This window comes from Salvia miltiorrhiza, chromosome 3 (genome assembly GCF_028751815.1).
Source record: "Salvia miltiorrhiza cultivar Shanhuang (shh) chromosome 3, IMPLAD_Smil_shh, whole genome shotgun sequence".
Taxonomy (NCBI): domain Eukaryota; kingdom Viridiplantae; phylum Streptophyta; class Magnoliopsida; order Lamiales; family Lamiaceae; genus Salvia; species Salvia miltiorrhiza.
This window is the reverse complement of record NC_080389.1, coordinates 12904215-12919688: the sequence shown is the minus strand read 5'-3', so window position 1 is coordinate 12919688 and position 15474 is coordinate 12904215. Positions and strand designations below refer to the sequence as shown.

The 15474-nt window shown below is 41.8% G+C and overlaps 2 protein-coding genes across 2 annotated transcripts; both read left to right on the top strand.

The window, feature by feature from the left end:
• Positions 1–1841: 1841 nt before the first annotated feature.
• On the top strand, positions 1842–5918 carry LOC131018358 (uncharacterized). The gene has a single exon (XM_057947088.1). It carries the CDS (start codon positions 1842–1844, stop codon positions 5916–5918), a length of 4077 nt encoding a protein of 1358 aa, XP_057803071.1.
• A 6490-nt stretch (positions 5919–12408) lies between these two features.
• On the top strand, positions 12409–13812 carry LOC131017607 (uncharacterized). The gene is made up of 5 exons (XM_057946419.1): positions 12409–12647; positions 12717–12846; positions 12934–13257; positions 13346–13451; positions 13530–13812. Exons 1-4 carry the CDS (start codon positions 12409–12411, stop codon positions 13442–13444), a joined length of 792 nt encoding a protein of 263 aa, XP_057802402.1. The 3' UTR covers positions 13445–13451; positions 13530–13812.
• The last annotated feature ends 1662 nt before the right edge of the window (positions 13813–15474 follow it).

The following is a 15474-nucleotide window of genomic DNA, read 5'->3' as shown; positions in this document are numbered from 1 at the left end:
TCTTATGTTGAGGGTCATAAATTTGTAAGCACTATCTGATGATAGATTTAAATTAATTTATGTTAAGGAGACCTGAATTTTTAAATATCGTATATTAGTGAATTTGAATTTGCAATTTTCTAGTTCAGAATTTAACTATTCTAACAATAAACATATCTCATATGGAATTAAAGTTCAAACTAGACGCATTCCTCTGAAAACCCTTGTCGTCTTGGGCTTTCAGGAGCGGTGCCTTCTTCTCACAAGAACGGTGATTTCATCCCTGTTTTCGAGAGCTCACCTTTTGCCTTCTTGGATCTACTGCAACGGTGCTCTCTTCTCCCAGGATCGGTGTTTTCTTCCCCGATTTCATCCCAGATTTTGAGATCGGTAACATTTTCTTTTGCTCTCTCCCCTGCTTCATCCATGGATCCAGATGAAATAGCTAAACGAGTGTCTGACCTCAGACTCTCGATCTATGAACAATCAAAAGCTGTGTCGATTTCGCCCACTGATGCTGCTCGTGGAAAATCTAGGGTTCAAAGAATGATTCTTGGAAAGATCTTCTCTGCGAGAATGGTAAACAGAGATGGCCTTCGCGACAATCTACCGTCGCTTCTCAAACCACGTGGTACTATTAATATTGAACTTATTGGCCGAAATATTTTTGCGATCTCTCTCGACTTGGAGGCTGATTTGGAACGAATTACTGCAGAGGGGCCGTGGCATTATTTCAATGAGCTAATGATCCTACAAAAGGCAGATGCTTCGAACACTGCAGTTAACACCATTTTTGATCAAATCCCAATGTGGGTGCAATTCCACAATATGCCTATAGCCTTCATGGAACAACAGATTATCCGGCGTATTGGCGAACAAATTGGAACCGTTATTGAAATTGATGATAACAAAGGGGGCTCGTATGTTGGGAGATACGCTAGAGTGAAAATTGTCAGATCCATAAATGACCCTCTTGTTCGCTGTGTCCCCCTTAAATTGGAGGGGGTCGTTGAAGATGAATTGATTTTGGTGCTCTACGAAAAGCTTCCCGACCACTTCTGTTTCGCTTGCGGGAAGTTGGGACACTACATCCGGCATTGTGATGCTGAGAAAGCAGCCATCGACAACCCTCAATTCGGAAACTGGCTGAAAGCGGGGCGAGGTTTGGATTATAGACGGAACACCTTTAACCATATCCCAGTTTCGACACAACAGAGGGGGCATCCTGGGGCACCTCGTCCCAATGTTCTCGGTCCTCGTCCGCCTCCACGGAGACCGCCGCCCGAGCCCCAAAAAGTTCAGCATGAAACTCAGGTGGGAGCCATCCTTGTGACCTCAACCCCCCTTGATATGCAAGTGGAGAATGCTATTACAGTTCAGGGGAATTCTGGTTCGACTTCTCAAGCTAATCTGCTCGAAGTTCGGGAAGGTTCCGCCCAGGGAGACGGCGACTCTGAACTTGCCATTGTTTCCACATCACCTTTGCAACTTATTTTTGAGAACGAGAAGGACACTCTATCCTTGAATGATTGGAGACTGCACGCTTCAACCATTAGTCCGAAAGGGAAACACAATATTTCACCAGTCAAGGCAAAGACTAATCCCAAAAACAAAAGCTGGAAGAGATTGGCTAGAACTTCACCACCTATTCAATTCATCGGTAACGGACGAACAGACAATTTTCGCATAAACCAAAAAAGACGTGGTGATGAGGTGGAACGTCTGGGAGATAAAAAACTGAAACATGTGCAAGATATCATGGAAACACCAGGAGAGGAAGATAACCTGGACAATCTAACGGCGGAGGCTGCCGAGCAGCCCCGCCGAGAGTTATGAATGTCATAGTTTGGAATGCACGGGGGATGGGGAGCTCCCGTGCATTTCATGAGCTACGCCGGCTCGTCACCGGCTTCTCCCCAAATCTGTTATTCATCTGTGAGACGAAGGTTACTGCCAATAGGTGCAACCGGTGGCGAACCTCTTTAAACTTCGATGGGCAGCTTGTTGTTGATTCAAAAGGCGCAAGTGGCGGCCTTTTATTATTTTGGAAGGAACCTTGTGACATCTCTATTTGTAGCTACTCACAAGGACATATTGACTGTGTGATTAAATCTCATGACATCACTTGGCGTTTTACAGGATTTTACGGCAATCCTGAGGTTCAACAAAGAAAGCACTCCTGGTCTCTCATGAAACGGCTTGCGTGCAGTGGTTCTATGGATATTCCTTGGTTGATGGGAGGAGACTTTAACGAAATTATCAATAGCAACGAGTGTTGCGATCGTTGCAGACGACCTTGGGCCCAAATGAATGATTTCAACATTGCTATTCAGTATTGTGGTCTCAAGACAATTCCTTGTGATTCCAAATTCACTTGGTTTAATCAACGGAAAAACGAGGATGCACGATTCCTCAGATTGGATCGATTCTTGTGCAATAGGAGGATGGATGACATTTTCAGCTTTTGTTCGGTCCAAGCCCTTGATCCGCATTTCTCGGATCATAATCCGCTGCTCCTCACCATTTCGTCAAAGGAAGACAAGCTGGAAGCGGGAAACGGCTTCAGACGTTTCTTCTTCGAACAGAAATGGCTCCTGGATAAGACTTTCGCGGCGGACCTTTTAACGAATTGGAGTGGTTTCGGAGGCCAGACTTTGCATCACCGCCTTGAGGGGTGCCAACTGTTTTTGGAAAAATGGGCTAAGACCAAGTTTGACAAAATCTCCAAACAGATTAAGGAACTACGCAAGAAGAGGCTGTTCATTCTCAAGAATAAGAAAGGATCGAAGAGTTTCTATTCTGACTTGAGAAAAATTACAAAGGAAATTGAGAAACTCTGCGAAGCGGAAGAACTTCATTGGAAACAAAGATCGCGTGTCAATTGGTTAGGTCTTGGTGATCGCAACACTAAGTATTTTCATGCCTTTGCTTGTAAAAGAAGGAAGAAAAATACTATCAAGTGTCTGTTGAAAGCAGATGGATCTGAAGTTTTCAAGGAAGAAGAGATGGCTGTGGTTGTGAGTGATTTCTTTGCTTCGCTATTTCATTCCAGCTCACCGAGCAATGAGTGTATCGATAAAGTGACTGACACGTGTTCTACTTTTCTGGGCAATCATCCAACTGCCGAGTTGACTAAGCCCTTTACGGCAGAGGAAGTTCGACGAGCTTTGTTCCAAATGCATCCTCATAAGGCCCCCGGACCAGACGGCTTCCCTCCCTACTTCTTCCACAAATTTTGGGGTGAGATCGGTGAAGCAGTCACTAACGATGTTCTCCGTGTTCTTGATGGACGTGACAGCATCCGTCATTGGAACAAAACGCTCATTGTGCTCATCCCAAAAACAAAAGAACCGAAAGAGTTGAAGAATTTCAGGCCCATCAGCCTTTGCAACACTACCTATAAACTTGTGGCTAAGGTTCTTGCTAACCGCATGCGAACAGTGCTGGGTTGGGTTATCGACGATTCTCAGAGCGCATTCATTCCCGGGAGGCTGATTTCTGATAACATCATTCTTGGCTATGAATGCATGCACTGGATGAAGAATAAAAAACATGGAAACGATGGCTACGCAGCAGCTAAGCTTGATATGAGTAAGGCTTTTGATAAAGTGGAATGGAGGTTTATGAGGGCGATGATGTCTATGCTGCGTTTTCCACCACTTTTGATTGACTTGGTTTTACAATGTGTTAGTTCGGTGGAGTTCTCTTTTGTTATTAACTGCAAAGTTTATGGTTCTCTTATTCCGTCCCGTGGTTTGAGACAAGGTTGCCCTTTATCCCCGTTTCTCTTTGTTATTTGCGCCCAGGGTTTCTCCTCTCTTCTTCGTGGCTTTGAAAATCAGGGTTTGCTCAGCGGTATAACTATGGCTCGGCATTGTCCGTCTATCACTAACCTCTTCTTTGCCGATGATAGTCTTATCTTTTTCCGGGCGAATGAAGAAGGTGCTAAAAGCTTAGGTGATGTCCTACATTCTTATGAACTTGCCTCAGGACAGACGATCAACCTCGAAAAATCCACGATTTGTTTTAGCCCAAATATGTCTCCTGCTTGCATCGAAAAAGTGACGACAATCTTGAGTATCAGAGAAACAGCAGGTCATTCCCTCTATTTGGGTCTGCCAACTTCAATTCCAAGGAAAAAAAAGCTCCAATTTGAGTACTTGCGTGATAGTGTGACCAAGAAACTTGACGGGTGGGATAACAAGCTTTTCTCTGCAGGAGGAAAAGAAACCTTGATAAAATCTGTAATTCAATCTATCCCCACGTATGCAATGGCTGTCTTTCGCATCCCCGTTGGTATTTGTACTGATATTGAAAAATCTTGTGCTAACTTTTGGTGGGGTGATGGTGCTGAAGGCCGAAAACTCCACTGGGCAAGATGGGATAAATTGTGTTTGGCAAAGTCTCGTGGCGGCTTGGGTTTCCGTCGTTTTGTTCAGTTTAATCAGGCTCTCCTTGCGAAACAGGTTTGGCGACTTATCAAGCATCCAGAATCCCTTATTTCTCGTGTCTTAAAGGCTCGTTATTTTCGTGATTGTGATATTATGAAAGCGAGTATCTCTTCCAACTGCTCCTTTGTGTGGAGATCTTTTTGTTGGGGAAGAGAGCTTCTGGAGAAGGGTTTGAGATGGAAGGTGGGCAATGGCAAGAAAGTGTCGGTTTTCCATGATAAATGGATCCCACGAAGTCGTGCCTGGGCAGAGTCGGTGGAGTCGACACCAGTGGAGACTGATTTGAAGGTGTCGGATCTCATTGCGAGAGATGGTACTTGGGATAAAGACAAACTGCATGGCATTTTTCCTGATTTTTTTGTGTCCACCATCTGCTCGATGAAACTACCAATTGACAACAAAGATGATTCTAGATTTTGGATGTTCGATGAAAAGGGTAGGTTCAGTGTGAAGTCTGGCTATCTTTGCGCTACAGACTTTTTTGTCCCACTACAAGACACTTCCGACGACAAGATGGTGAAATGGTGGAAGGAGTTCTGGACTTTGCGGATTCCGCCGAAGGTGCTTCACTTTGGTTGGAGAGCTCTTCATGACCTTATTGCTATGAACCAGAATCTTTGTGCTCATCATGTTCCCATCATTCCTATTTGTCACTGGTGTCGCAGAGAATGGGGATCCACAACCCATGGCCTTTTATGGTGTGATCGGGTTCGCCAAGCATGGAAGAAGACTGAATTTTGGGCGATTATCTGTTCTTTTAAACACCTTGGTTTTCAGGAGCTGTGTTCGGTGGTGAAACAAGAGCTGGGAATTGTTGGCTTTGAGAGATGGCTGTTCTTTTTATGGTTAGCGTGGAAATTCCTGTGTGACCTCAAACATGATAAGATTCCGGCTAGTAGTGAGCTTGATCTGTGTATTGGTGAAAGAATGCTGGACTCATATCATTTGGCAAGGGAGCAGGTTGTTCTGGAACTCCATATCCTTCCAGAGGAGGGCTCCCGCCAGTGGTTTCCACCTCCAGAGGGCGTTCTTCGTGTGGACGTCGACGTTGCTCTCCGGGAGGAAGGGGTGAGATCTGGTATGGGTTTCATTGTCCGTGACTTCCAGGGGAGGACTATTTTGGCCGGGTGTCAGACCATTGGTTTTTCAGAAACAGTTCTTATGGGCGAATTACACGCGATTTTGCTTGCCATTGGCAGCTGCTTGGAACATGACACGGGCCCTGTGGTGGTTTATTCTGACTCCCTTCTTGCGACTCACGTGCTTTCCGATAAGAATCAAGGGTCTGACTCACTGTGTGATGATCTTTGGGAGGTCTTCGCACATGCTCGTCAACATGTGGTGGTTGATTTCTTTCATATGCGCCGAGAGGCTAATCGTGCGGCCCATGAGCTCGCTCGACTTTCTCTTTCTTTCACGGATGCTATTTTCTGGAAGGCCGATTTTCCAAATTGGCTTCTAGACATTGTAATTTCCGACTCTTCTTAATATAACTTGTTCTTTTCGTCAAAAAAAAAAAAAAAAACAATAAACATATCTCAATGTATAGTTTTAGGTTCCGTTTGATAGCCAAGTTTCGGCTAATTTGTTAACTTGAAAACCATGTCGTCTGATAAAATAGGTAAAACAACATCATTTTAGTCACTAATTTAATTAGTAGACCTAATTTTCTCCTAATTTTTTGATTTATATCTTGTTTTACTCTCATTTGCGTGCAAACACTAAGAAGTCAATGTCTCATACTTTCTTGTGGAGCCGTTGAAATTGTTGTAGAAAATCCTTATTGTTTGAAGGTGAATCTTGCTTTTTGTCTAGGAAAAAGGTGCAATTTATGGGAAAAATCACACTCAATTGAAAGTTTATGTATTTTACACTAATATTTAAAGGTCATGGAAAAAATGAGAATTCGCCCAAAGTTGGTGGATTTTGACGCTATTTGTTCTTATTTTAAACCCCACGCTACGATATACACAAAATTAAATCAGATTTCATTTTTACCCTTTGAAATTAAAAAATAATCAAACGTACGTGAAACCCCTTTGGGGAGACGCCATTTCTAAGAGAACTCTGAGCTTCAGGATTCTTCGTCGCCGATAAGGTACGGTATAATCCCTCCATTATTTCGCGATCAGTTCTTTCTTTCTTTTGTGTATTTCGGTATTTCTGATTAATACTGGCTTTTAATCGTTTTTGTGTCGATTTGCTTGGTGGAAATGTAATATTTTTAGGGTTACATTAGTTATGCATTCTCGGTCTATGATACATGTTTAAAAATTGTACTTGTCGTAGATCTATCAGTGGTGGCACTGAGCAACCTTTGTATTCTTGTGTTTCCATGAGATGGAGGGACTAAGAATAACATACCTGGAAACAACTACGGGTTAGCTTGCTAGTTGTGTGGCATTTTTGCTTGTATTTCTTTCTAGCTGAGGATTAGATGGGAGTGGGAATAGTGTTCTCGATCAATTTTTTATACTCCTTTCATCCAAGAAAGAACTTTTTATTTTTCCTTTGACGTTCACAGAAAAAACTTCATTCAAAATAACCCTCAATGCACCCGATTCGTGAAGTGGGCGCACCCGATTCGCGAATCCAACTTTCTTTTTTTTTTGGGGGGGGGGGATTCGCCACGTGGCAAATCCTGTGTGAATCGCACCCGCTCCCGCTTCCTGTGCGTATCCGATACTGCAATGCGTTATTTTTTGAAAAATCCGTGCATCATAGATTACAATACATTTTCAGCACTATTAATACACTCAATAATTTTTTCTTCATTCACAATACATTCAATAATTTTTTTTTTTTTTAAATCGTCTCACTCTCTCCTAGCTAAGAAGGTCTCTTATGGATGGAGAGAGTATTTTGATTCGTTGGGATTCATGTGGAATTGTTGTGTTTATTGCTTTGCCTCGACGAAGTTCGCTGCTCTGTTCGGATTGTGTTCATTTTGATGGCTCTCGCATGTTTCGGTACTTGTGTTGTTAGGTGTAATTGTTGGTCTCATGGAACTTATTAATTCAGTGATGCTACTTTCCAACCCACACGAGATATTCAATAGTAAAACCCTATCAACACTACAAAAAAACGCGTATTTACCGGCGAAAACTACCGGCGGCGATTTTGCCGTCGGTACCTAACGGCGGCACGGCGGCGGCATTCCAGGCGACCCGAACTTTCGAAATTACCGGCCAGTTACCGACGGCAAACTCGCCGCCGTTAACTAGCGACGGCGACGCCGCCGGTAAGTTTCGAATATATAATAAAACATTAAATTAACATAATTACCGATGGCGTTTGTGCCGTCGCTATCTAGCGGCGGCAATTGCCGTCGGTAATGTCGAATATTAGGGCACGCGTAACCTCCTTTTTTCACTTTTGCGCAGAACAGATCCCCCCACCCCCCCGCCGCTTCGCCCCTGCTGCTGCTGCCTGCTGCTTCCACCAGCCGACCACCGCCGCCGAACCCCGCCGCCGTGCCCAGCCGCCCAGGTAACTCTCTTTCTTTCTCTCTCTCTCTCTCTAGATCTCATATCTCATTTTAATTATATATATATATATAATTTTTAAATTTTGACTTATATTATTTATTTTAGTTCGACGATTTCGTTTCGCCGCTTTCTTCACGACACCCGCCGGAAACCACCACCGTACGCTTCTGTTGTTTAATTATTTATTTAATTATTTATGTATTTATATGTTAATTAAATAGATTTATTTGTTATATATAGTTAATAATTAATTTATAATTGGCTTTGTTTATAAATAAATTATATGAAGCATGAATAATTTTAAATTATATCAATTGAAGCATGATTAATTTTAAATTATATTAATCAATTAGTATATGTTGTTAGTTTAATTTTAAATTATGAAGCATGATTAATTTTAATCAATTAGTTTAAGTTGTTTGTTAGAATAATTTATATATGTTGGATAATTTTGTTAAATTAAATGTTAGGTGCTATGTGTTTATGAAATGTTATGTTATTATATATATTGTGGGATAGATTTAATCAATTTCTTAAGGATCTTCTCCCTTTGGGATAGAAATTGATTATTTCTTAAGGATCTTCTCCCAACAAATGATTGTTTTTAATTTAATTACCATGATTTTTATTGCTTTTATTTGTATTGTATTATTGCTTCGACATTGGGGGGCCGGGTAGACCTAGTATAGGCTTAGTAAATTAGGACCACTATGGTCACTATAGTTGCTGGTAGAGTCGAGCACTTGGTAGTTAGGATAGTGGGGTTATGCTGTCGAAATTTTGTTAGATTTCAAGTAATTTATTATATTTTATTTGTTTTTTTCAATTAGAATTTGCAAGAATGAGTGATAATCGTATGTGGATGTACGCGAGATACAATGATCGTACCGCATTTGAAACGGGGCTTGAGTTTTTCCTTGAGTGGGCGTTCAATCAAACGGCGTACACAGATGGACAAGGTAACATTAGGTGCCCGTGTAAGAAGTGCAAGAATCAAGCGTATTTAGATGTACCTACGGTCAGAGAACATGTTAGTAGGCGTGGATTTGTCCTGAATTACAAAGTTTGGGTTTGTCACGGGGAAGCACCGCTGTCTATGCCGAGAGAACATGCTATAATGAATGAGGATGATGGATTATACAATAACTACGAAAGGATGGTGCATGACCATGCTGGACCTAGTAATTATCAAGATCCTCCAAATCTGGAGCAGCCGCCCAATAATGACGCTCAACAAATTTATAACATGTTGGATGCAGCGGATACTCCATTGTACGCAGGATGTGACACGTACACACAATTAAGTTGGATGACTCAATTCATGAGCATAAAGACTGAAAGCCACATGTCAGAGAGGACTTACAATCAGATGTCTTCGATGATGAAAGCTGCTTTACCAGAGGGTAACAACTGTCCAGAAGACTTCTATAGTACGAAAAGAAATCTACGTGGTTTGGGTTTGCCAGTAGAGAAGATCGATTGCTGTGTTAATAACTGCATGTTGTATTGGGGGGAAACTAGTGAGCTACATAGTTGTATGTTCTGTGACCAATCACGATATAAGGACAGCTTGCGTGCATCTGGGAGTCGCAGAAAGAAACAAGTGCCCGCCAAACAGATGCACTATTTTCCCTTGACGCCCCGATTGCAGAGATTGTTTGCATCTCCTGCAACTGCTGAACATATGCGGTGGCATGCGACCTCCACAGACGATGGGATAATGCGCCACCCAGCCGACTCTCCGGCATGGAAACATTTGAATTCAGTCTTTCCTGGATTCGCCGATGAGATCAGAAATGTGAGATTGGGCCTCTCTACAGATGGTTTTGCCCCATTTGCACAATCAGGGCGTCAATATTCTTCTTGGCCAGTTATTGTCACGCCGTATAACCTGCCTCCGTGGTTGTGCATGAAAGAACAATTCATGTTCCTCACAGTCCTCGTGCCTGGCCCATCAAACCCAAAGATGAAGTTGGACGTATTCTTACAGCCATTGATACACGAGTTAAAATCTCTGTGGGAGGTTGGTGTGAACACTTACGACATATCGTTGAAGCAAAATTTCCAAATGCGAGCAGCTCTGATATGGACTATCAGTGATTTTCCAGCGTACGCTATGTTGTCTGGGTGGGGTACAGCTGGGAAATTGGCATGTCCACATTGCATGGAGAATACAGAAGCATTCACTTTGCCGATGAGTGGAAAACAATCGTGGTTTGATAATCATCGGAAGTTCTTACCTCCTAACCATGTGTTTAGGAGAAACAAAACTTCATTCTTGAGGAATAAGACATGCAATGTTGGTCCACCAGAACAAAGATCAGGAATACAAATCTTGAATCAAATCGAGGGGTTAGGCTTCGTGAAGGTTACCGAAGACTTCGATGGCAGGAACGCTCAACTCGCCAAATATCAAGATGTAGGGTGGAAAAAGAAAAGCATATTTTGGGATCTACCCTATTGGAGACATCTTTTGATTCGACATAATCTGGATGTCATGCACATTGAGAAAAATGTGTTTGATAACGTGTTTAATACTGTCCTGAATGTGAAGGGGAAGACAAAAGATACAGAAAAATCTAGAGAAGAATTGAACACCTTCTGCAAGCGGAAAGAGTTGAAGAAAGTGGATGGAACTCGAGGGTATCCGAAAGCATGTTATACGCTTGACAGGGAAGAGAAGAAGATCTTACTCCAATGGATCAAGAGTCTTAAGTTTCCCGATGGGTACGTGTCAAATATTAGTAGATGCGTTGACATGAACGCCCTGAAGATGCACAACATGAAAAGTCACGACTGTCACGTGTTCATGCAAATCCTTCTGCCTGTTGCGTTTAAAGAACTTCTTCCTAAGAATGTTTGGGAGGCAATTACAGAGTTAAGTTTCTTCTTCAGAGAATTAACATCCCGCAACGTGGCCATATATGACATGAGAATACTGAGTGAGAAGATAGCTGTTACTCTTTGCAAACTTGAGCGTATCTTCCCGCCTAGTTTATTTGATTCAATGGAGCATCTACCAGTTCATTTGGCAGATGAGGCACGATTGGCTGGTCCAGTGCAATATCGGTGGATGTATCCTTTTGAAAGATATTTGAGGACATTAAAAAATCATATAAAAAACAAAGCCAAGGTTGAGGCGTCCATCGCCAATGCATACTTACTTGCAGAAATGTCAACCTTCTCTTCGTTTTACTTTGAAGATCAAATATCTACAAAGTGGACAACTTTGCCTCGCAATATTGAGATACCCGTTGCTGAAAATGATGATCCTCTTTGTCTCGCCATATTCAAACCTATTGGGCGTTCACTTGGCCGAGGGACGAAGAGATACATGGATGAGAGCGAATGGCTTGCTGCACACATGTATATTTTGAGCAATTGTGCAGAGGTTGCAGAGACATATAGCAAGTGAGTATTCTCGTTCAATTTACGTATAAGAAGTGTTCATCATATATAGGTGTTAACATATTTATTTGATTCTTTGTATCCAAGGATCTTCAAGGAGGAAAAACGATATGCAAATCCTTACATGACTGATGCAGAGTTTGAAGTCGCGTTTCACAACGAGTTTATTGTGTGGTTTAACCATTACGTAAGAGACGATAAATTTATGTTAAATATACATTTACTTACTCTAAAATTGGCTAGCAAACTTAAATGATATTTGTGTGAAACAGGTTTGTCGTCCTTGTAACGACGAGTTGAACCCTTATATTAGGTCGCTTGCAGCTGGACCATTAAGGGAGATTGAAACATACTCCGGCTATTTCGTGAATGGCTACAGGTTTCACACAACTGATCATGATAGAGAGAGTGCGACTGTGAACAGTGGCGTTTGCATAAAAGGCTCGGTCTATGGTAGTGATAGAGATGTGCTAGACTTTTATGGGCGTCTGCAAGAGGTTTGCGTGCTGGAGTATCCGGGGTATCCAATTAAGCAGACAGTCTTGTTCAACTGTGAATGGTTTGACTTGTCGGCTCAGGGAACTTCTATTGATACAGACTTCAAGTTAGTTTCACTGAACCACACACGAAGATATAAGAAGTATGATCCCTTTGTTTTGGCGAGTCAAGTAGTTCAAGTGTTTTACTGTCCCTATCCCAGTACGAACCAATCAAAGAAAAATTGGTGGTCAGCATGCAAAGTCAACGCAAGATCATAGGTTGAAGTGTCTACTGCAGCATCTACATCAACATTAGATCAACCATTTCAAGAAGAAGTGGTTACTATTATGCCTACTCACACAAGTGTAGGCATTGAACAACCACTTCTCCTTCATCCCCTCGGTGGAGTCGTTGAGATTGAAGATGACGATGAAGCAGAAGACGATGATTCCCCGTTGACATCTAACGATAGTGATGATGATAGTAGTGATGCTTATGAATAAATGTAAATGTTATGATTGCAAATTTGTTATGTTTGTTAGTTACTGTTAATGTTATGTTTCGCTATATATTTGTTAATTTAATTGTATGCAACAGACATCATGTCTACCTCTCGAGGTTTGTTGGGATTTGGGAGGCGATCTGGCGTTAATGCGCCAGAAGCTACAGCAGATACATCTGATGGGTCTGGGACGCATATTTCTGGGACTCCCGAGACTCCCCAGGCTTCTAGTAGTTCACGGGCTAGAAGGCCTAGGGGCCCTACAGCTGCCGCTATCAGAGAGAGAGAGGTTAAGGCACCTGATGGGAGGACGGTATTTCAGAGGCATCCTACGACTGGGTAAGTACATTAGTTAAAATTATTGTTTCTCGTACACCATGATTAAGTGACAAAATTACTTGTACACAGTGTTTTGTTGGAGCCCACTGGCCTGTCCAAAGCTTGCACGTGCACATTTAAGATGTTTGAAAACCCAGGCGGGTACACATGGAAGTTGACGCCCCCGGCGATGAAGGATAAATTTTTTGATGAATTACAGGTACAATTAAATTTATAATACATATAAATATATCATATTAAATTGTTAAAATGTTTGATATTAAATTAATTCTCTTTCTTTCAACAGAAAGAGTTTACGTGGCAGCCCGATGATGAGCATGACGTGAGGAATATGTGGGAGACAAAAGCCCGCAAAAGGTACTCCGACATGATGAGCGACTACAAGACAAATCTCAAGCAGTGTATCAGCCAAGGGAGAGAGATGTCTAGGCCCGTCTGGATGACTCCCGATTTTTGGACTGGACTCCGGGATTACTGGCATCAGCCCGAGGTTGAGGCTGTTTCAAATCGAGCTCGTGCCAACCGGATGTCCGAGCCCGATGGGGAGGGTACAGGGATCAGTAGGCACGTGGGCGGGTCCCAGTCGACTCGTATCCTGCAGCAGTATATGGTATGTAATTAACAAATAATTAAGTATATAAATTAAATTAATATATTGACTAATATAACTTATTTATCTTATATAAATGCATCTACAGAGCTTGGATCCTGGTACTCCCCAGGATGCACCGAACTATGCCACCTCTCCGCCTTCACACGTACGCCGACGGAAGTTATACGTCGGAGAGAGATGCTAGAATTGACGTAAGTGTTTAAGTTTATTCAAATATTTAGTGAATGTATTTATTTTCTAACAATTATGCATTGTTATGTATGTATTAGGCCGAGGTTCATCGACTGGCCGCTGCCACAGGACGACAGGAGCGGCTAGACGAGGTGTATTTGGAGGTGGTGCAAATTGATAGGTCACGGATCTACGGCGTCGGGAGTGCCGGGCAGAGTCAGGCTAGTAGGGGGTCTATCCGCAGCACGGGCAGTTCTGCGGTGTCTCAGCAGCTTTATGAGACACGGATCTCCACGCTGGAGGAGCAATTGGCGGCAGAGCAAGCACAACGCCAACAAATGGAGGAGCGCATGGCGGCAGAGGAAGCACAACGCCAACAGATGCAGGACCGCATGGCTCAATTGGAGGCGTTTATGAGGATGTATAATGCTCAGCCACCTCCACACCCTGATGCCGATGATGATGATGATGATGCTTAGACTTATGTTTATGTTTTCAAACAAAATTACATTTGCACTTTCTTTTCAAATTTATGTTTTATTGAACTATATATTTCAAGTGCTTTAATTATTAAAACTATATATGTTTTATATATTTATGGCAATGATGATGATGATTGCATTTAACATAAACAAATAAATTCAAATCACATTATAATAACCAAATTAAAACACTTTTGGTGTATTAATGTTTAAAAAAAAAATAATAATAATAATTAATTAATTAATTAATTAATTATTAAATATTAATTAAATATTTTACCGACAATAAAAATAAGGACCGAAACGAACTCGCTCACTAATTAACAACATATTTAAGGTATTATCTCCACATATTCAAAGATTATAATTATATGAGTGAGTATATAGCATTTAAATGAATTAATAGATGTAGATATATCAATAATACGAGTGTTCTGTACTGGTGATCACTCGAAAAGAATTTCAAAGTTAAGCGTGCTTGACACAGAGCACAAGCAAGATGGGTGACCCACTGGGAAGTCGGGCCGCCGACTGGGAAGTTCGTCTAAAGTATGCAATACCGTATAAATACGGAAATAAATTGTGGATATACAATATACAATAAAATAAATAAATAAATAAATAAAATAAAATAAAATAAAATAAAAAAATAAAATAAAAAACATTACCGTGGGCAAAACGCCGTCGGTAGTTACCGACGGCAATTTTCCCTCGGTAAATACCCGGCCATCCTCCGGCATGACCCACCGGCCGGCGGTAGTTTTTTACCGACGGCGATTCGCCGCCGCTAGTTAGCGGCGGTAATCGCCGTCGGTAGTTTTCCGGCAGGGTCAGCCGGACTCCGGTGGCTCTCTACCGACGGCAAAATAGCCCTCGGTAACTAGCGGCGGTGTCTGCCGCCGCTATTTCTCCGGCTAGGCTCCGCCGTTTAACGGCGACAATTCCGGCGGCATCGCCGCCGTTAACTGCCGACGGCGGATGTTCGCCGCCGTTATTATCGTTGCCGACGAACCGTTTAGCGGCGGGAGATTGCCGCCGTTATCGCCGCCGGTAACACTATTTACCGGCGGCCGTCTTTTGTTACCGACGCATTTAGCCGTCGGTAATCAACGCTTTTTTTGTAGTGCAACTTGTGGAATAATAATTATTTACAATTGCAATCATTGCATTTCATATGAAGAAGTTTATTAAGAGTTTGTCGTATATCATGACAAAGACTAATACCACCATGACAAAGCCTAGTACCACGTGAAATGACATGTCGTACATTTTCCTTTTAAGTCCAAAACCCACGAATTTAAATTTCTTTCCTGCCTAAAATTATTGAAAAAAAATAAAATAACAATTTATTCAAACAAATCAAAGAAATTGATAAACTTTTCGTATATGGAGCTATAGTAATTATCATCATAAATAACATATTTTCTCTGTTTAGAAAAATAATAATGTATTTGACGCATACAAATTTTAATAAAAGATTAAAAGATATGTAAAGTGAATAAATAGACCCATCAAATCGAGTGAAATAAAGGATCCATTAAAATTGATGTGTTAAATGATT